Source organism: Dicentrarchus labrax, unplaced genomic scaffold, assembly GCF_905237075.1.
Source record: "Dicentrarchus labrax unplaced genomic scaffold, dlabrax2021, whole genome shotgun sequence".
In the NCBI taxonomy this organism is placed as follows: domain Eukaryota; kingdom Metazoa; phylum Chordata; class Actinopteri; family Moronidae; genus Dicentrarchus; species Dicentrarchus labrax.
In genome coordinates this window covers 65,001-87,007 of record NW_026136834.1, presented here as the reverse complement: position 1 = coordinate 87,007, position 22,007 = coordinate 65,001, and the positions used below count along the sequence as shown (strand labels likewise).

At 36.7% G+C, this 22,007-nt stretch overlaps 1 protein-coding gene across 3 annotated transcripts in view; it reads right to left on the bottom strand.

Moving 5' to 3' along the window:
* The window catches only part of LOC127360028 (butyrophilin subfamily 2 member A2), a 95,813-nt gene that overhangs the window by 10,200 nt on the left and 63,606 nt on the right, over positions 1-22,007 (bottom strand). For all 3 annotated transcript variants that reach the window (XM_051394282.1, XM_051394283.1, XM_051394286.1), the window contains 4 exons: positions 19,539-19,794; positions 19,342-19,428; positions 18,694-18,989; positions 10,878-10,945 (listed from right to left, as the gene is read on the bottom strand). In XM_051394282.1, the coding sequence (XP_051250242.1) occupies positions 18,715-18,989; positions 19,342-19,428; positions 19,539-19,794 (618 nt within the window). In that variant the 3' untranslated portion in view covers positions 10,878-10,945; positions 18,694-18,714. The remainder of the gene's footprint in view (positions 1-10,877; positions 10,946-18,693; positions 18,990-19,341; positions 19,429-19,538; positions 19,795-22,007) is intronic.

Below are 22,007 nucleotides of genomic sequence, written 5' to 3'. Positions count from 1 at the left end.
ACATATTGTAGAGAATTCAGGGAAAAAACAAACTAAAAGCACAGAGAGGCTGAGCTCTTGTGACGCACAAAAACATTTGTTAAGATCTAAAAAAATTATAAACTCCTCCACAGAGCCGGTTCTTCCACTCCACTCTGACAACTGAGAACTGGAATCAGTTCAGACAACATATGGGTGTGACTGCATTCCTCACAGACACACATCCATTTAAAATAAGATAATAATTGTCTAGTCTCTCAGTAAAGATACTCCGCATTGTGAGATTATTGATCAGATATTGTATTTAAATATTGATTACATTGACATATTGGGCAATGTGGATGCAGATCTCTCAGTATTCAGTCAAACTATAGTATAAACAGGAGTTTCTATTGAAATGTGGGGGATCCAGTTTGAATTCAGATATTCTGAGACTTAAAGTGATTGTGTTATATTTTCTACAATGTTAATATTCACTTAATATTCTATACAAAATATTAAAACTGAATCAATATTATTGTTTATAAATCATTCTGTTCTGTATGGATCTTCTCATTCTTACTGACAGATGGAGCAAACAGGTTTAAAGGAGGGAGGATTGTAGTGGGAGCACTGGGGTGTCAGCTGTGACTGTGAGACCGATAGTTTACAGGTCAGGTTGGAGGGTCTCATGGAGGTCAAATAATGTGGAAAAAGTGGTTGATTTTATTCTAGCCTAATCAACTCAAAACCTTGTTTTTATGCTCCCAATTATTTAGTAAGTGGCGATTAAAAAAACTTTGATTGTAGAGGAAAAGCTGTGTTGGCAGGAGGGCTTGTTACCAAACTCGGAATCAAACTGCCAACCCTGTGATCAGTGGACGATCCACTCTACCTCCTGAACCACAGCCACTTCCACTGAAGTTGTGATAGAGCATCACTTCAGGAAAAAGTGATCAATACGTCTTTCAATGTATGTTTGTATTAAGATGGACTGTGTATCTAAATACATCCTTTAAAGCATCAAACTGCCCTCACATGTTAACTCCTCAATCATTTCACAGGAAATTAACTGTTAATTATTGAAAAGAACTGTAACATTTATCCTTTAACTGTGAATAGTACTTCATCCTGAAAGTAGATTATTGATTAAATGAGTAAAATACTGATTAAGGACTATGTATTTTGTGTATGTATTTCCTCCAGGGCTGAACTATAAAACACAGACAATGTTCCACTTCATTTTTCTTTCTATAAAAGGGTTGTATAAGAAGAATAAACATACAGGCTCAGTATTACACTTGTAATGCCAAATGATTCCACTTTATACAGACAACAACAGATTTGTTTAGGTCAATAGAATAACCTGCATTATATTAGTATTAGTATACTAGTATTAGTATATGTTATATGTTCTAACAGTCTAAGATTGTAAAATTATGCATTCGATATTTCACTTTTAAAAAGAAACTCTTATCTGCAGGATGCAGAATGCAAACTCAGTCATGTTGTGCAGTTCTCACCCTGGCTTGTACAAGTACAACTTTGATGGGGGTCACAGGTTATTAAACCAAAGTTTAGTTTGATTACATTTCACTAACAAGTCAGATAACTGGAATGCTTTTGTGTCCTGTTGAAAGTTGAAATTAGACTAGAGAAGGTCAGGTTCTGTCACTGTAGTATGAAGCCAAAGTTCCACTTGAAATGAAGGAAATACAGCTTTACATGTCTCTTATGTATTTATTATTTCAACATGTATCAGGGTAGTAGATGTTGGATAAACTCAGAGGTATGAGTGGAAGTGTCTTTATGTCAGTGTTTATAAGCTGGAGCACTTTAAATCTGAAGGCCTTTTTCACAGCAGAAATTCTGACATGTCATTGTGGAAAAACCACAGTTTTATTATTTACCACTGTGCTTTTATTGTGACACATTTTATTGTCACACTTTTCATCTCTGATCTTGAACTGGTCAAAAGGTGTTACAAAAGTTGCACAAGTATCGAAACCTGTACAGGAAGTGATGTTTTCTACAGAAGACAGAGATAAAAAAAAACCCAGAACAGATAAACAAACTGAGTCGGTCTTATTCCAAAAAAAGGAAATGGTTGACTAAAGCTGATCGGCAAGCAGATAGATGAGGTGTATCCTAAATATGGCAGGAATGCAGACAGGTGTGGTGTAACTCCCGCTCCAGACAATCTACGAAACAATCAACGGAGCGCGGTATTGATAAACTGTTGGGTAGATGAGTTGAGATGAGATGATAGGAGGAAGGTAGGCAGACTGGGAGGGTTGATAAGCAGAAAGCAGAAAGGTGTGTGGAGCAGAGCTGGAAGGCAGGAGGGAAAACCACACACACAACACAGACAGGAGACACAGGGGAGGGAGACACAAGGAAAAGGCAAGGTACAGCTATGGTGATGATATCTCAGCTGTTCAGTTTGTAATCATTTCTATTCTGAGACAACAGGATGTTCCCTGAAGTTCATTATCAAACATTCTAATAAAACAGATAAATAAAATGTGTTATGATATATTTAATATTGCACAATTAAGTGCTTAAGAAGCTGATATTAGTGTTTTAGAGGTAATGTCTTGTTTTTATTATCATAAATATTTTTAGCTTTATTTCAAATATAAATGATGAAGATGTATCAAACATTAATGACACATATTGCATTCTTGAAAAATAAACTGCTTTTCTGAGACACCAAGGATTTTATTTGAGAGTAAAATAGTGACCTCTAGTGGACAATTGTGGAAGTGAAATCATGACTAAAACCACACGACAAAATAATTTACTGTACTCAAACGCTCCGAACCTACATTTTGTGGCTGAGTTTATTATAACATTTTAAGTGTTGAGCGAAAATATCAGTATCTGTTAAATAAAAATTAGTATATTTATGAGGACGGATATTGACACATTTTACTAGTTTATGAAATCATCCCCAGCAAGATTACATTTTTGGGGATTTTTGGGTTAATTTTGCACATATTAAGCCAATAATTGACTTTTTAAAGTCTTCACAATGAATAAAGGTGAAATGAAGAGAGCCCTACAGTACATATAAACAGATTACACTTGATGGCGTCTGCACTGGTACAGGAACTGATGATCTGTCTATAAGGTGTGATACCAAAGGGAAGTGGACTAAATGCTCAGCAGATCTCATGGTGCAGAACAGTACTTATCACTGGATGTAGGGTAGTGCTGCGATATTGGAAAACTAGAGTGGATATACCAGTGACGGAGTGTCTGGACGAAATGGCTAAAACTTCCTATGTTATAAACTGATAGATAGATACATGAAGATTTGTTTATAATGTCATGTTTTGTATATGTATAATTTGAGGTACTGTTTTAATTAACCTGGGGTATAATTTGATAACTTGATGACTGATAACAGACAGAGAGTGAGATACCTGTGATTGCCTTCTCGAAGCGTCTCCACACAGATGTTCTGCTTTAGACTGTTTGTGAACCTGGAGACGTGAGAGCAGCACACATTATAGGAGCATGAAGAGGAAGATGCAGTGACACTAATATTGAACCTTTATTTATCAGCAGGGGGCGCACTAACCTTTCTTTCTAGTATCAAGATCAGAAACTAAAGGAGCATCCTGTCACATCCACAGCTCCTTACAGGACAAATGATTTTATTGTTGTACTCTACCTGTACTGAGTATTTCTCTGTTTGTTCCTGTTGCTGCGTTCATCTTCAGCTGTCAGTCAAACTAAAGGAGAGAGAGGCTGCCATAAACAACCATCATCTGAAGTCCTTTTGGATTTCTGCAGCTCGTGTTGTCTGTTATTTCTAATATCTTTCATTGTTGTGTGCTACTATCTGCTGCTCAAACAGACCTTCTGCTCCAGGAGGAAGATCAAACTTTCCTGTTCCATAAAATACAATGAAGGCTGCAGGTAAACTGTTCTGTTACAGTCTGAGGTTGCTGAAATTATCTGAACAAACTTCATACATCCATGAAGACTGTGTGATGTGGCTGAAAACTCAAGAAAATACCAGTAAGTGGACCTTGAGTGGGAACTGTTGGGTAAAACTATTTCAATATTATTTTCTCTTTAACTTTTAAACCAACGTGTATTATAAATCCTAAAGTGCTGTGGGTTGTCAAACTAACTAATAAAAGCTTAAGAACAAACTTTATTCAAAGTTCAAACTTTATTTATACTCAAAGCAAAGTTACAAACTGCATTACATGGTTTAAAGCAGGAATAATACATTTCAGGAAATATTAATAAACTAATTAAATAAACTCATACAGCTTGAGTAAAACAATAAAAACAATAACAGGTTAAACTAATATAAATATATACAGTGGACACCAACATCATTAAGATCTTCTTCACTGTGTGTCTGCAGCCTTTTCACTGGCTCAAAGACAACACCTGCTCACATAGACTGAAAACAAAGTCACAATGGATAGATTGTAAACTAGGAAGACAAACAACATCATCATTCTCTGTCAGTGTGATGGTAGAGCAGGAAAAGATGGAGAATATCCTCCAGTGTCACAATGATTTCCTCTGCTGTTCTTTTCTGCCACCTTCTGGATATTTTTTGTCTCTACAAGGACAGAGTATCTTCTTTTCCCGCCAAGAAACACAGGTTTTTCTCAACTGCATTTTGCTTCTTTGTAATCTTCTCTTCATTCTCCTAGTTCCTGATTGCATCTTTGTTCCAACAGAAGCAGGAAAAAAAGTTTGAAAGTGAGAAAACAACACAAGCAGAACAAAACCATAATCATTTCAATCGTTTCATTTCCAAATGAGAGAAAGCTTTTGAAAGCAACACATTTTCTTTTATTTCCTCCATTTCCCCCAAATTTCCTGCAGTGAAGATCATTTCAGACTGTTTGCTTAGTTACTGTTGTTATGCTGTATGTATGTCAATAAAGAGCTCTGACAAGAACTTGGTATAAAAAAGGAAAATAAATGAGTGACTTACATATTATCAGCATGATAATAATAAACATCACAATGATGCAAAGAAGATTGACGATGATCCAAATCAAATCAGGAGACGACTGAACTGTGAATGAATCAGAAGAAAAGATAGAAGAGAGAACAGAATGACATTATTGAATCAAACTAGAGCTCAACAGTGACAATATGTTTAATATATTTAGAGCTCTTTATAACCTGGAACATAGATGTGTGTCTCTCTGGTCTGGTTGATGTCCTTCTGTTGGACTCTACAGGTGAAGATGTTGCTGTGTCTCTTCTCCACAGTCACTCTGCTGCTGACAGTATAGAGGTCATCAGGACCTCTGACTGTCTCTGTAGGTCCAGCAGAGAGGAGGTTTCCCTCACCGTCCAGCCAGACCTCCTCAGGCTCTGGATACCAGCCTTTAGACTCACAGTGTAAAACTACTCTTCTACTGTTATTGGAGACAACCTCTATGATGGGAGTGGAGACAACACCTGATGAGAAGAGAGGAGGAATTTCAAACAGTGGATTCAGATCCAACAAATAACTTACAGCAGTTTTCTTTGTGTCTTATCATGGCTGCTTACTTCTAATATAAAGTTACATTACTGATCTTTGCAGTCAGCACAAATGTGTAATTCATCATCTTCAGAAAGTCTGACTTACCAACAGTGAGTTGGATGGAAGCTTCCTTCAACATTGGTTCAAGGAAGCAAAAGTATTTTCCTGCATCAGAGATTTTCACTCTGAAGATTTTCATGGAGACGTTTCCATTCTGCAGTTCATCCACAAACAGTCTCGCTCGGAGAAAATAATATGGATTTTGAAATAGATTTGCAGGTCGTCCATCTCGGTGAACATGGATGTACTTTGGGTCTAAACCAGGTCTGGTCCACACCACTGTCTCAGAACTGGCACTGATTGGAGGATCAAGGTAACATGGTAGAATGACATCATCACCAGCCAGGGCTACGATTGGTTGATGTGAACAAATCAACTCTGACTGCCCTGCAACGCAAACTAAAGAACAAACAAGAAACAGTAGTATAGTTATAATACATGTCATCAGACTGAATGGATTCATTTTTACTTTCTAAAAGTAAGAAAACATTTAATAAAACTGCATCAAAAACCAAGAAAATCGACCGCTGGAGCCTCAGAGTCTGTATCTGACCAAATTTTTAAAAAGTATTAAAATATGCTGAACTAAGATGGTGGACAAGGTCAAATTCTACGTGCAACAAATCGTTATCATTGTGAGCATGTTAGCATTTGCATTGAGCTCAAACCCTCACAGAGCAACCAGTGTGACTGTAGACTGATGTAATGATTGAATAATCTCATAGTGTTTTTTTTTTATTGACAATAATTCATTAATTAGTTTTGATGTGAATGATTACAATGTCATTGTTGTTACTGGAAGATTTTTTTCAATGTGTTACTGGACTGTTTCTATGTGTAAATTACCTGTTAAACACTGTGTTAGAAGAATGATGAAAACCCTGCAGCTCCTGAAGGACAGTCCATCACAGAGCTCTATCTTTGGATACAGCATTGTAGACTCCTGAATATAAAGAAAGACAAAACAAATAAAACAAAATGTCTTTCGTAAAGATGAACAGGGTTGAAACTCCAGAGCTGATTTTAGTTTCTCTTTGGTTTCACTGTCACTCTTCGTGGTCTGTTGTTCTCGCATCCTCATCCAACTTCCTCATGGACACTAAACCACAGACAAAGTCAGCCACACAATGTCGTCCGCACATAGATGTACTGATGGAAATGACTCAAATAATGCCTTAAAAATATCAATGTTTGAATTTTGTGATAAAAAGACTTGACCAAATGACTTTGACAGCTGGAACCTCATGTTACTGAAATCTTCAGCTTAACTCAACACTGAATGTCTGCACAGAGAAGAACAGGATCTCTTAAAGGCTGAATGGCTGCATTTATAGAACACTGTTATCCAAAGATCTTTACTTCATCCTGAAAGTAGATTATTGATTAAATGAGTAAAATAATGATTAAGGACTATGTATTTTGTGGCAGTGATTCATTTACTGACTGTTAGAGTTCTTCCTCCTCCACTGTTGGAGGATAAAAACATATTTAATCTTTCACTTCATCATCTTTAATAGTTCAAAGCATTCAATAAAAGGTTTGTAAAATAAATGATAACAATATAAAGATACAGACTTCGTGTCTACGTAACAGTGTGAGTCCACTTTATATAGACTATAATGATATCACAATAAACAACACAGAGAGTTTGTCCATAAAATAATCTGCACATTGTTATAACAGTCAAAGAATGAAATGATGACAAATCCAACATTTTACATTCAAGTTTTACTTTAAAAAGAAACTCTGACTTACAGCGTGATGGATGCAAACTCTCCACTGTGATGTTGTTCTGTTCTTAATCTGACAGGAAATGAGGATATACAATGACTTTATGAAATTTCACAGTTTCTCAACATTTGAGGTTTTGAGTTCCTCTCTGTTATTATCTCTATCTAAGAGTTGTTCAGCAGGGCAGTCAGTATTTTCAACCAGTGAATGTAACTGAACATTGAATGAATGACTAATAATCAGGTTGTTAGAGTAGTTTTCATATGAAGTTTAGTCCTGTTCATACTGTGTTTACAGACATTACAACTTCTTCCTGCAGGAACAAATAATGTTATATTGGAGGAAATAAAGTCAGTGACTGGATTCAAAAGGAATTCATAAAAATCAGTCTGGGAGATAAAATATTTGTTGATTAACACCTTTGAGAAAAAGGTTAATCAGAAACTCATCAAAGTGAGAGAAACAAAACTGAAAAACCTTCCTTATTTTTCAGAGAAGACATAAAATAAAAACTACTCCCGTTATACTACTGAGCATGTTAGAAATACTGAACATATTTAAAAAGATTCTTTCTTATGACTCTTGTAGCTGCGTTGATAAACTCAGAGTTCATTGAACCAGTTAACAACCAGCTTTATGAGACCACTTATCAGGATCACCAATGTGAAGACAGGTACCCCAAAGAGAGCCACACTGAGTTCAACTGGATTCATGATACAACCTTATAAAACAGATTATTCAGCATTGTCAATGAAAGAGAGTCTGAGTTAGTGGAACTTGTTCTGTGAGACCAGGTTCAGCTGAATGGAGGAGGGGACGATGTTAAAGAGTCCTCTGTGCGGTCAGTCAGCATCCAGAATGTGCTGAGTGATGAATAAACAACACAAATGAAACCAAGCTCTGCCACTAAACAAGAAAAGAGGAAACATTTTTCTCTCCTGCTACCACACGTCACAAGTTCGAAGTAACACCAAACACAAAATTATACAATCTAATATAATCTATATAATCTAACTCACAAGATTTGATTAAACTGTCTATGTGTACTTCTGTTTGCACACTTGCTGGCCTTGAATTGCCCCTTGAGGGACAACTAAAGTATTTTGAGTTGAATATCAGTCTATGACACCCCTTCATATTCAATTAAAATAAAAAGACTATTTCTGTTTTTACAAATCTATTTTCTTTGGCACAAAATGATGAGAAAGGTCAAAGGTGCCTGAATATGTGTGTGAAGGGTTCATAAGCAGGGCAGCAGCATTTATTTGATATGATGTTATTTATGGAAACTTGAAGGTTGAAGTGACCCTCCTGTGAGAGGACAGCACCAGCAGTCTTACGGAAGTCTTACAAAGAGGAATCATGAGTGATCAGTTCATCTTCACCGAATACAGAATAATCAGAATCAGAAACCAGTGAAAAGAATGATTCCCAAATATACATGAAAAAGTTTTATTGAATTATATATTTACATATTTACACACAATAATGAAACCAAAAATAACTCTTTGATAATAAAGGTTGCTGACTCCTGATCTGTGCACATATTTTGATCCAGTAACATCAATCAGTTTGTTTTACTGTATGAAGAACTCTTTAAAGCTGCCTTTCTGTATGAATTGTGTCTCTTGCTGTATTATAAGGGCGTCCTCTCTGTGTCCATCTTCTTCATTCTCTGAAGTATCCTCTCCAACTCCTCTGTCTCCTCCATTTTCACACCTACTCCTGACTCCTTTCTGTCTCTCTACTGATGTCACTTTTGTTTTTCTTGGTTTTCTGTCTTTTGTATCTTATTTGTTTGTTCTCTCTCTCTCTTTCTCCTGCTCATTCCAGATGTGTACAGTCCTTTATTTCTTCCCCCTGAAGTTTTCTCTGTTGGTCTGCACTCTCTCTGTCTTCCCCCAGTTGCTCTCTGGTTCTCCAGTTCCTCTGTTTGTACAGACAATCTAGATAACTCTAGACTCTCTGTCTCAGTGTTTCTTTTGTCTTTCTTCATGCAGACTGTGTGCAAACAGAAGAAGAAATCTATTCATGTGTTCATACAGTTTTTTCCTTACAGAAACAAAAAACTTGTGAAAATGATGAAACTAAAGAAGCAGAACAGAAATATGATGGTTGAGTTGAAAATGAAAGGAGAAAAGATATTTACTTTCATTACAGCTGTGATAATATCTAAAGATTTCATTCCAACGTGAGAATTGAAGCTCTTGAGCCTCCTTCTTTTCTTCTCAGCCCTCATATTGGTGATGGTCAGTGTTCCTGCACTGCAGTATTTGTTACACTGATCCCAGCCTCCTCTGTAACAGCACCCAGAACAACCAGTAAGAGTCACCAGTTCAATGACAAACACATACACATGGGAACAACAATTGTGCTGAATGGTGCCGAACCAAAACAGACGAGAAGATATCAGCACATGTTCAGCTGTCCATATTTACCACAGTGGTAACTGAGGGCAGAATCCCAACAAATACCAACCTTAGAGTTGCTTTAAAGACAGCCTGTGGTGTTTCTGACCTCTGTAAGTGCTGTGAAACAATGTCTTCATCAGTGGCTCTCTGTTTGTGTTACCTTGTGATCTACAGGTGGCAGCAAATGCAGCAATGGACCTGCAAAGGCAGGAAGACGATTGAACTGTTGTCTGTGTAGAATAAAACTCCACAGGACACCTTTCAGGTTTTTTTCCAGTCAATGTTGATTTTAATCTGACTTTACATTGTTAAGTGTTCATGAATTGTTTTACTTTGTCTTCTTTCTGTTGTATCATGGCTGCTTACTTCTAATACAAAGTCCTCATTGTGTCTGAACCTGGAGACGTGAGAGCAGCACACATTATAGGAGCATGAAATGGAAGATGCAGTGACACTAATATTGAACCTTTATTTATCAGCAGGGGGCGCACTAACCTTTCTTTCTAATATGAGAGAGCTTAAAGTGGGTGTAAAGGTTTCTGTTCAATAAGGAGTCACCCTGTGTTTTATTACATTGTTAAATTACTTTAATGGTTCCAGATGTAAAGTCAGATAGTGTCTGAATTACTGACAGTGTTAAAAATGACCACAATGACATAATAAATGAGAGTATGATCTATTGATAGTTTTAATGAGTTGAGTACAGTAAAGCTTTAATTTGACTTACAGACAGCAGTTAATGAATCATAAATACAGAAAAGTGCAGAAATAAATGCTAAAATGTGAACAGAGGTTAATGCCAAGATCAGTATTTTCATTGTCACTAAAACCAGAAACTGAAGGAGCATCCTGTCACATCCACAGCTCCTTACAGGACAAATCTCAACCAGCACAAATACAAATAATCTACTAAAATAAACTCATACAGCTTGAGTAAAACAATAAAAACAATAACAGGTTAAACTAATATAAATATATACAGTGAACAGTTCTGTGTTTAAACAGATGAGAATGGATGATGATGATAATAATGAATATTAAACACAGTCACAGCCTTTTGTACACAACCTGTTGACATTTTACAAAACAGTTCAGATTCTTTTAAAGTGCTAAAGTGGGAACTTTGATACAATCCATGAAATGAAAGCAGGAATCTTCAGTCACAGCTCATATCTTAGACTGGACACCAACATCATTAAGACCTCCCTTCTTCACTGTGTGTCTGCAGCCTTTTCACTGGCTCAAAGACAACACCTGCTCACATAGACTGAAAACAAAGTCACAATGGATAGATTGTAAACTAGGAAGACAAACAACATCATCATTCTCTGTCAGTGTGATGGTAGAGCAGGAAAAGATGGAGAATATCTTCCAGTGTCACAATGATTTCCTCCTCGTTCTGGGTCACTACAGGAGGTTTTTAGTCCACGTCGTTCAACGCTGCGTCTCTCTGTCTTTTTAAAGTGTCTTCAGTGTTACATTTAATTCTTCTGGATCCTCTTTATGCCTGTGAGCCAACAGAATCAGGAAAGTGTTGAAGTGGTTTTGTTCATGTGTTTCTGTTGTTTGAACTGGAATATTTTTAACATCACAGTGACTTTCATAAAGAGAACATTTGAGAGAAAGCTTTTGAAAGCAACACATTTTCTTTTATTTCCTCCATTTTCCCCAAATTTCCTGCAGTGAAGATCATTTCAGACTGTTTGCTTAGTTACTGTTGTTATGCCTGTATGTATGTCAATAAAGAGCTCTAACAGTAACTTGGAATAAAAAAGGAAAATAAATATGCGACTTACATATTGTCAGGATGATAATGATGAACAGCACAATAATGCAAACAGGAATAATGGTGATGATCAGAATCCAATCAGAAGACTGAACTGTGAATGAATCAGATGAAAAGATAGAAGAGAGAACAGAATGACATTATTGAATCCAACTAGAGCTCAACAGTGACAATATGTTTAATATATTTAGAGCTCTTTATAACCTGGAACATAGATGTGTGTCTCTCTGGTCTGGTTGATGTCCTTCTGTTGGACTCTACAGGTGAAGTTGTTGCTGTGTCTCTTCTCCACAGTCACTCTGCTGCTGACAGTATAGAGGTCATCAGGACCTCTGACTGTCTCTGTAGGTCCAGCAGAAAGGAGGTTTCCCTCACCGTCCAGCCAGACCACCTCAGGCTCTGGATACCAGCCTTTAGACTCACACTGTAGAACTACTCTTCTACTGTTATTGGAGACAACCTCTATGATGGGAGTGGAGACAACACCTGATGAGAAGAGAGGAGGAATTTCAAACAGTGGATTCAGATCCAACAAATAACTTACAGCACTGTTTTCTTTGTGTCTTATCATGGCTGCTTACTTCTAATATAAAGTTACATTACTGATCTTTGCAGTCAGCAGAAATGTGTAATTCATCATCTTCAGAAAGTCTGACTTACCAACAGTGAGTTGGATGGAAGCTTCCTTCAACATTGATCGAAGGAAGCAAAAGTATTTTCCTGCATCAGAGATTTTCACTTTGAAGATTTTCATGGAGACGTTTCCATTCTGCAGTTCATCCACAAACAGTCTCGTTCGGAGATAATAAGATGGATTTTGATAATCAAACATCAGTCGTCCATCTTGGTGAACATGGATGTACTTTGGGTCTAAATCAGGTCTGGTCCACACCACTGTCTCAGAACTGGCACTGATTGGAGGATCAAGGTAACATGGTAGAATGACATCATCACCAGCCAGGGCTACGATTGGTTGATGTGAACAAATCAACTCTGACTGCTCTGCAACGCAAACTAAAGAACAAACAAGAAACAGTAGTATAGTTATAATACATGTCATCAGACTGAATGGATTCATTTTTACTTTCTAAAAGTAAGAAAACATTTAATAAAACTGCATCAAAAACAAAGAAAATCGACCGCTGGAGCCTCAGAGTCTGTATCTGAAGAAAAAAACATGCTAACATGCTAAACTATGATGGTGGACAAGGTCAAATTCTACCTGCTACAAATAATTATCAAAATTATAATTGTCATCATGTTAGCATGTTAGCATTACCATTAAGCTTATGTATGACTGTATAATCGCATAGTGAATTTCTTTCATTGACAGTAATGAATAAATTAGTTTTGATGTGAATGATTACGATCTCAGTGATTTTTTGGTCACAAACACATCAATGTGTTATTGGAGTGTTTTGTGTGGAAATACCTTCAAAAGACTTTATTAGACACATTAAAACACTGCAGGTCCTGAAGTCCATCACTGCACAGCATTGTAGACTCCTGAAAATAAATAATGTTTTATTATTAATAATAATAAAGCATCCTTTAGTCTGGTTGTTCTAAAAAACACAAATAAAACAATTGTCTTTACTCAGTGGAACATGAGGTTGAACAGGGTAGAAACTCTAGAGTTAATTTGAGTTTATCTCTGGTTTCACTGTCTCTGAGGGAACTTGGTATGTTACATGTATTTCTTTATCTGACCCATTTACCAAAGCTGAGTCCTTGCTGCATTGGTCATGGGTTCAACATCTCTCTCTCTCTCTCTCTCTCTCTCTCTCTCTCTCTCTCTCTCTCAGTATATAAATACAGGCACGTGTGAAACATCCAAAACACACACATCAAAGTTTTCCTGGAGTGTTTTGTGTGTTTTTGTGAAATACCTTCAAAAGTCAGTATCAGACACATTGAAACACTGCAGGTCCTGAAAGACAGTCCATCACTGGACAGTATTGTAGAATACTGCAAATAAAGTCAAAACCTTTAGTCTGGTTGTTCAGCCTTGTTGGAAACTCTGCTGTTTTTCACTTTATCTGTTCTTCATCTTTCTATCTCAGTAAACCATCAGTATGAACGTTTTTCTTTCACCCTCATCTGAAACCAGATCTAAACATGCACATACTTGTGGAAAATCAGTCAAAGAGTGCTTGAAATGTCTATGAAGGGAATCTTATGTTGTATGAGCTTTTTCTGTTCGTCTCCTCCTGAACAGTCTGTTTGTATATTTGAAGACATTTCATTTGTCTTAAAAACTGCCCTCACATGTTAACTCCTCCATAAATTCACAAGAAATTAACTGTTAATTATTGGTTAAGAATAGTTAAGAATTTGTTTAAGTCAACAGAATAACCTGCACATTATATTGTATGTTATATGTTATAAGAGTCAAAGAATGTGGAATAATGAACATTTAACATTAAAAAGCAACTCTTACCTGCAGGTTGAAGAATGAAAACTCAGTCACTCATGTTGTGCTGTTCCCATCCTGACAGGAAATAAAGAAGAACTTCACTGATGCATAAACAAGGGGAGGATCATAAGATGAAGCACTAAATGTGTTATAACATGCAGGCAGACAAATGAAACCAACATCCTGGATTTGGAGAAGCAGTGGAGAAATACATTACATGAATTCTAGGTTTACATTCACATCCACTCAAACTAATGCGTTTAGTTTATACCGGTAACAAGACAAATCAATAAAATAATCCTTTAAAAACTTTATCATATTGCAATAATTAATGAAAAGAGCAATAAAGCCTTTTATGTTTTCTCTCAATGGAATCCTTCATAGCTGCATTATCACAATATTACAGTAGTACATTCAATACAGGCAGTATTATCTCAACTGTATCAGGTAAAAGTAGCTGATAACTTCAGTAGTTGTTTGCTTGTGTTACATGTCAGTCTTCTGTGTCTTTATTTAATGTAGATCGACCAGCGTTTCTCAAACCTAATGAACAACAAAGCAACTTGTGTTAATTCATCTTTATTTCCATCATGTTTGTGAGTTAAAATGTATTTGACCTGAACAGATTATTCAACCAAAGTTTAGTTAGTTTGTCTACATTTCACTAACAAGTCAGATAAAACAAGGTACTGACTGTGAATGGGTTGAAGTAAAAGATCCTCTTAAAATGAAAGAAATATAGCTTTACATGTCTCTTAAGTATTTATTATTTATTTATTGTTCATTAATGTATTACATCACTCATTTGTTAACAAGGCAATACTATTATATCAAACAAATTTACAGGATATGATACAGAATATATCAAACAGTTCTGATGTGATCAGGATTTCTGTTCCAGTTTTATTATCTGATAATGAGTTAGTACCAGGCAGTAGCAGCACTGTCTGTACAGTCTGCACTGACTTCCTGACAGACTCTGCTCTCTTTCCAGGCAATCAGTCGACGCAGGGCGGTGGGACTGGCCGACACCACATCAGCGCTGTATTTCAGGATCAGTTAATGATCCACAATGTTGAATTTCTACTTAAATATGTTTTACTTTGTGTACATGAAGTATGCAGAGATAAATACTGAAACTTATTAATCATGTTAAGCTATAAATTGACTGTATAATTAATAAATATATTTGTTTAAAAGGAATTTTGCTATTTTCTAAATGTAATTTTATTACATTTACACACATTCATTGTTGTCCAAAACACTAAATATTGTTTGCTTTGGTCTGTTTATGGATGACTCATAAAGGAATTTAACACACAGACACACACACACACACACACACACACACACACACACATCTATGATAAAAAGACTTCATGTTACTGATATCTGACTCCCAACTCTTAAATACTGCATTTATATAACAGTGATATCCAAAGATCTTCAATATCTGTCTCTCTCTCTCTCACATACACACAAACACTGCAATTGTGATAGAGCATCACTTCAGGAAAAAGTGATCAATAACTCTGTACAATGTCTGTTTGTATTAAGATGGACTGTGTATCTAAATGCATCCGTTAACTGTTAATTATTGAAAAGAACTGTAACATTTATCCTTTAACTGTTAATAGTACTTCATCCTGAGAGTAGATTATTGATTAAATGAGTAAAATACTGATTAAGGACTATATGAAGTTTATAAAGCATAGACAGGCTCAGTATTACACTGGTAATGTCGGTATTCCACTTTTTATAAACAACAACAACAGAGGATTTGCTTGAGTCAGTAGAATAACCTGCACATTATATTGTAACATTTAACACAAAACAACTCTTACCTGCAGGTTGACGAATGAAAACTCAAGTCATGTTGTGCCGTTCCCGCTCTGACGGGCAATAAAGAAGAACAACTTCAGTGATGTATGCAGGGAAGATAGATCATCATAAGATAAAGCACTGAATGTGTCAGAACATGCAGGCAGACAAATGAAACCAACCCTGGAATTTTGAAAAGCAGGGGAGAAATCCATTAAATGAATTCTAGGTTTACATCCACTCGACCTAATGTGTTTAATTTATACTGGTAACAAGATTAATCAATAAAATAATCCTTATAAACTTTATTATATTGCAATAATTAATGAAAAGAGCAATATACAATGTCACACAGTCTGTTAACAAGGTAATAAACTGTTGTTCAGTGCATTGTATCCAGATTTACCAAACTCTGTACTCTCTACTGTTCAAAAGGTGTTACAGAAAACCCCAGTAAGTGTAGAAACGTGTACAGACAGCAGTGACGGTCTTCTACCAGGACAGACAGGAAAAGCAAAAGAACAGATAAAAAAAAGTTATATTTCATGTTGTTTAATAAACATCTGACACAAATGCAAGATAGAATCAGAGTGAGGTTGGTTGTATTTGTGTGATGATAGCGATGATGATGAGGGTTAAGGATATGGCTGACTGAAGATAGCAGGCAGGCTCACAAGGGAGGTGAATCAGGTGGGCAGTAGGCAGGAATGCAGGGAGGAGTGACTTCCACTGAAGACTGAACAATCTGGAAAACAACAGACGGAGCACTGGAGTGGATACACTGTTGGGTAGATGAGTTGATAGGAGGCAGGTAGGCAGACTGGGAGGGTTGATAAGTTGATTGGAGGAAGGTGTGTGGAGCAGAGCTGGAAGGCAGGAGGGAAAACCACACACACAACACAGACAGGAGACACAGGGGAGGGAGACACAAGGAAAAGGCAAGGGTACAGCCATGGTGATGATATCTCAGCTATTAAATTTGTAATCATTCTATTCTGAGACAACAGGATGTTCCCTGAAGTTCATTATTAAACATTCTAATAAAACAGATAAATAAAATGTGTTATGATATATTTAATATTGCACAATTAAGTGCTTAAGAAGCTGATATTAGTGTTTTAGAGGTAATGTCCTGTTTTTATTATCATGAATATTTTATTAGCTTTATTTCAAACATAAACAATGAAGATGTGTCAAACATTAAGGACACATATTGCATTCTTGAAAAATAAATCTGCATTGCTGAGACACCAAGGATTTTATTTGATAGTAAAATAGTGACATCTAGTGGACAATTGTGAAGGTGAAATCATGACGAAAACCACACGACAAAATAATTTACTGTACTCAAACGCTCCACACCTACATGTTGTGGCTGAGTTTATTATAACATTTTAAGTGTTGAGCGAGTACGTCAGTATCTATTGAATAAAAATGTGTATATTTATGAGTACAACTATTGACACATTTTACTAGTTTATGAAATCATCCCCAGCAAAATTAAATTTTTTTGATTGTTGGGATAATTTTGCACATATTAAGCCAATAATTGACTTTTTAAAGTCTTTACAATGAATAAAGGTGAAATGAAGAGAGCCCTACAGTACATATAAACAGATTACACTTGATGGCGTCTGTACTGGTACAGGAACTGATGATCTGTCTATAAGGTGTGATACCAAAGGGAAGTGGACTAAATGCTCAGCAGATCTCATGGTGCAGAACAGTACTTATCACTGGATGTAGGGTAGTGCTGCGATATTGGAAAACTAGAGTGGATATACCAGTGACGGAGTGTCTGGACAAAATGGCTAAAACTTCCTATGTTATAAACTCATAGATAGCTACATGAAGATTTGGGGCCCTTATGCTACGGCAACATAATGTGCTGAAGCCTTCCCCCCCTTCCTACAATGACATAATGTCATGTTTTGTATATGTTTAATTGGAGGTACTGTTTTACATAACCTGGATTATAATTTGATAACTTGATGACTGATAACAGACAGAGAGTGAGATACCTGTGATTGCCTTCTCGAAGCGTCTCCACACAGATGTTCTGCTTTACACTGTTTGTGAACCTGGAGACGTGAGAGCAGCACACATTATAGGAGCATGAAGAGGAAGATGCAGTGACACTAATATTGAACCTTTATTTATCAGCAGGGGGCGCACTAACCTTTCTTTCTCGTATCAAGATCAGAAACTAAAGGAGCATCCTGTCACATCCACAGCTCCTTACAGGACAAATGATTTAGTTGTTGTACTCTACCTGTACTGAGTATTTCTCTGTTTGTTACTGTTGCTGCGTTCATCTTCAGCTGTCAGTCAAACTAAAGGAGAGAGGCTGCCATAAACACAACAACCATCATCTGAAGTCCTCTTGGATTTCTGCAGCTCGTGTTGTCTGTTATTTCTAATATCTTTCATTGTTGTGTGCTACTATCTGCTGCTCAAACAGACCTTCTGCTCCAGTAGGAAGATCAAACTTTCCTGTTCCATAAAATACAATGAAGGCTGCAGGTAAACTGTTCTGTTACAGTCTGAGGTTGCTGAAATTATCTGAACAAACTTCATACATCCATGAAGACTGTGTGATGTGGCTGAAAACTCAAGAAAATACCAGTAAGTGGACCTTGAGTGGGAACTGTTTGGTAGAACTATTTCAATATTATTTCTCTTTAACTTTTAAACCAACAGTCAGCCTAGCCAAGTCAGACAACAAGAAGCTTTATTTAACGTTTCATGATGACAATGAGGCAAATAAAAGCAGGCAATTAGAATAATATGAAAACAAAAACAAAACAAACAATAAAAGGTTATAAAGCTTACAGTTAACAGTTAACATAAGGGGCTAAGCTCACTGAACTGCTGCAGACCCCTGTGCAACTGCATCATCTGCATATACAGAGGTTATGCTGATGGTAGAGCAGGAAAAGATGGAGAATATCCTCCAGTGTCACAATGAATTCCTCCTCGTTCTCAGTCACTACAGGAGGTTTTTAGTCCACGTCGTTCAACGCTGCGTCTCTCTGTGTTTTAAAGTGTCTTCAGTGTTATTTCCTGCTCCTGATGTTTCCTCTGTCTGTGATCTCTGAACTCTGTCCAGTTGCTCTCTCTGGTCCTCCTGTTGCTGATTTCCCTCCACTAAGGGCTGGAGTTGAGCTGCATTCATATTTACATTATGCTTCTGGACCTTTGGCTTTACTTCGACCATTAACAGTTCCTCTTTCACACCATGTGTTACATCTCCTTCCAGTTCAGTTTCATTCCTCTGGTTCTTCTTTCTGCCTGTGAACCAACAGAAACAGGAAAGTGTTGAAGTTGTTGTGTTCATGTGTTTTTGTCTAATCAATGAATGAGTGTTAAAGTGAGAAAACTACACAAGCAGAACAAAAATATGATAATTGAACTGGAATATTTTTAACATCACAGTGACTTTCATAAACAGAACATTTCCAAATGAGAGAAAGCTTTTGAAAGAAACACATTTTCTTTTATTTCCTCCATTTTCCCCAAATTTCCTGCAGTGAAGATCATTTCAGACTGTTTGCTTAGTTACTGTTGTTATGCCTGTATGTATGTCAATAAAGAGCTCTGACAGTAACTTGGAATAAAAAAGGAAAATAAATATGTGACTTACATTTCATCAGAGTGACAATGACGAACAGAAGGGCAGTAATGTTAAAAAGATGGATGATGATCCAAATCCAATCAGGAGACCACAGAACTGTGAATAAATCAGATGAAAAGATAGAAGAGAGAACAGAATGACATTATTGAATCAAACTAGAGCTCAACAGTGACAATATGTTTAATATATTTAGAGCTCTTTATAACCTGGAACATAGATGTGTGTCTCTCTGGTCTGGTTGATGTCCTTCTGTTGGACTCTACAGGTGAAGATGTTGCTGTGTCTCTTCTCCACAGTCACTCTGCTGCTGACAGTATAGAGGTCATCAGGACCTCTGACTGTCTCTGTAGGTCCAGCAGAGAGGAGGTTTCCCTCACCGTCCAGCCAGACCACCTCAGGCTCTGGATACCAGCCTTTAGACTCACACTGTAAAACTACACTTCCACTGTTACTGGAGACAACCTTTATGATGGGAGTGGAGACACCACCTGATGAGAAGAGAGGAGGAATATCAAACAGTGGATTCGGATCCAACAAATAACTTACAGCACTGTTTTCTTTGTGTCTTATCATGGCTGCTTACTTCTAATATAAAGTTACATTACTGATCTTTGCGGTCAGCAGAAATGTGTAATTCATCATCTTCAGAAAGTCTGACTTACCAACAGTGAGTTGGATGGAAGCTTCCTTCAACATTGATCGAAGGAAGCAAAAGTATTTTCCTGCATCAGAGACTTTCACTTTGAAGATTTTCATGGAGACGTTTCCATTCTGCAGTTCATCCTCAAACAGTCTCGTTCGGTAAACATAAGATGGATTTTGTGTTTCATACTTCAGTCGTCCATCTTGGTGAACATGGATGTACTTTGGGTCTAAACCAGGTCTGGTCCACTCCACTGTCTCAAAACTGGCACTAATTGGAGGATCAAGGTAACATGGTAGAATGACATCATCACCAGCCAGGGCTACGATTGGTTGATGTGAACAAATCAACTCTGACTGCTCTGCAACACAAACTAAAGAACAAACAAGAAACAGTAGTATAGTTATAATACATGTCATCAGACTGAATGGATTCATTTTTACTTTCTAAAAGTAAGAAAACATTTAATAAAACTGCATCAAAAACAAAGACAATCGACCGCTGGAGCCTCAAATTCTACCTGCTACAAATAATTATCAAAATTATAATTGTCATCATGTTAGCATGTTAGCATTACCATTAAGCTTATGTATGACTGTATAATCGCATAGTGAATTTCTTTCATTGACAGTAATGAATAAATTAGTTTTGATGTGAATGATTACGATCTCAGTGATTTTTTGGTCACAAACACATCAATGTGTTATTGGAGTGTTTTGTGTGGAAATACCTTCAAAAGACTTTATTAGACACATTAAAACACTGCAGGTCCTGAAGTCCATCACTGCACAGCATTGTAGACTCCTGAAAATAAATAATGTTTTATTATTAATAATAATAAAACATCCTTTAGTCTGGTTGTTCTAAAAATCACAAATAAAACAATTGTCTTTACTCAGTGGAACATGAGGTTGAACAGGGTAGAAACTCTGGAGTTAATTTGAGTTTATCTCTGGGTTCACTGTCTCTTGTTGCTGTTTCAGTCCTGTGCGATCTGTTTTTCTTTGACTCTCTGAGGGGACTTGGTATGTTACATGTATTTCTTTATCTGATCTATTCATTCTTAAACCAACAGATGAATCAAACGGTTTTAAAGGAGGGTGGTTTGTAATGGAAGCACTCAGCTCTGACTGTGTTTTCATCAGGTGGGAGGGGCTCTTCAACTCTGTTTTTATGTAACCAGTCAAATAATGTCTGAATGTTGGGAATCTAATGTTCAAGCTTTTTCTCTCAAACTGTATGTTTGTACTTCTGAAGATATTCTGTCTGTTTTAAAAATATCTGTATTTGAATTTTGTGGATAGGAAATTAACTGTTAATTATTGAAAACAACTGTAACATTTATCCTTTAACTGTTGATAGTAGTTCATCCTAAAGGTAGATTAATGATTAAATGAGTAAAATAATGACCTCATGAACTACTGACACCGCATATGTTGACAAAATATCATTTGAATTTATAACCCTTTAGACACTACTATGTATTTTGTGGTAGTGATTCATTTACTGACTGTAAGAGTTTTAGGTTTCTATAAAAGATTTGTAAATCAATGTGTAACAGTGGGGCATCCTGGTAGCTCACCTGGTGGATCTGGCACCCCATTAACCAAAGCTGAGTCCTTGCTGCAGTGGTCATGGGTTCAACATCTCTCTCTCTCTCTCTCTCTCTCTCTCTCTCTCTCTCTCTCTCTCTCTCTCTCTCTCTCTCTCTCTCTCTCTCTCTCTCTCTCTCTCTCTCTCTCTCTCTCTCTCTCTCTCTGTGTCAGTATGAAATACAGGCATGTGTGAAACATCCAAAACACACACATCAAAGTTTTCCTGGAGTGTTTTGTGTGGAAATACCTTCAAAAGTCAGTATCAGACACATTAAAACACTGCAGGTCCTGAATCTGTCATCCATCACTGGACAGCATTGTAGAATCCTGCAAATGAAGTCAAAACCTTTAGCCTGGTTGTTCAAAAAACACAAATGAAACAAATGTCTTCCCTTGTTGGAAACTCTGCTGTATTTCACTTTATCTATTCTTCATCT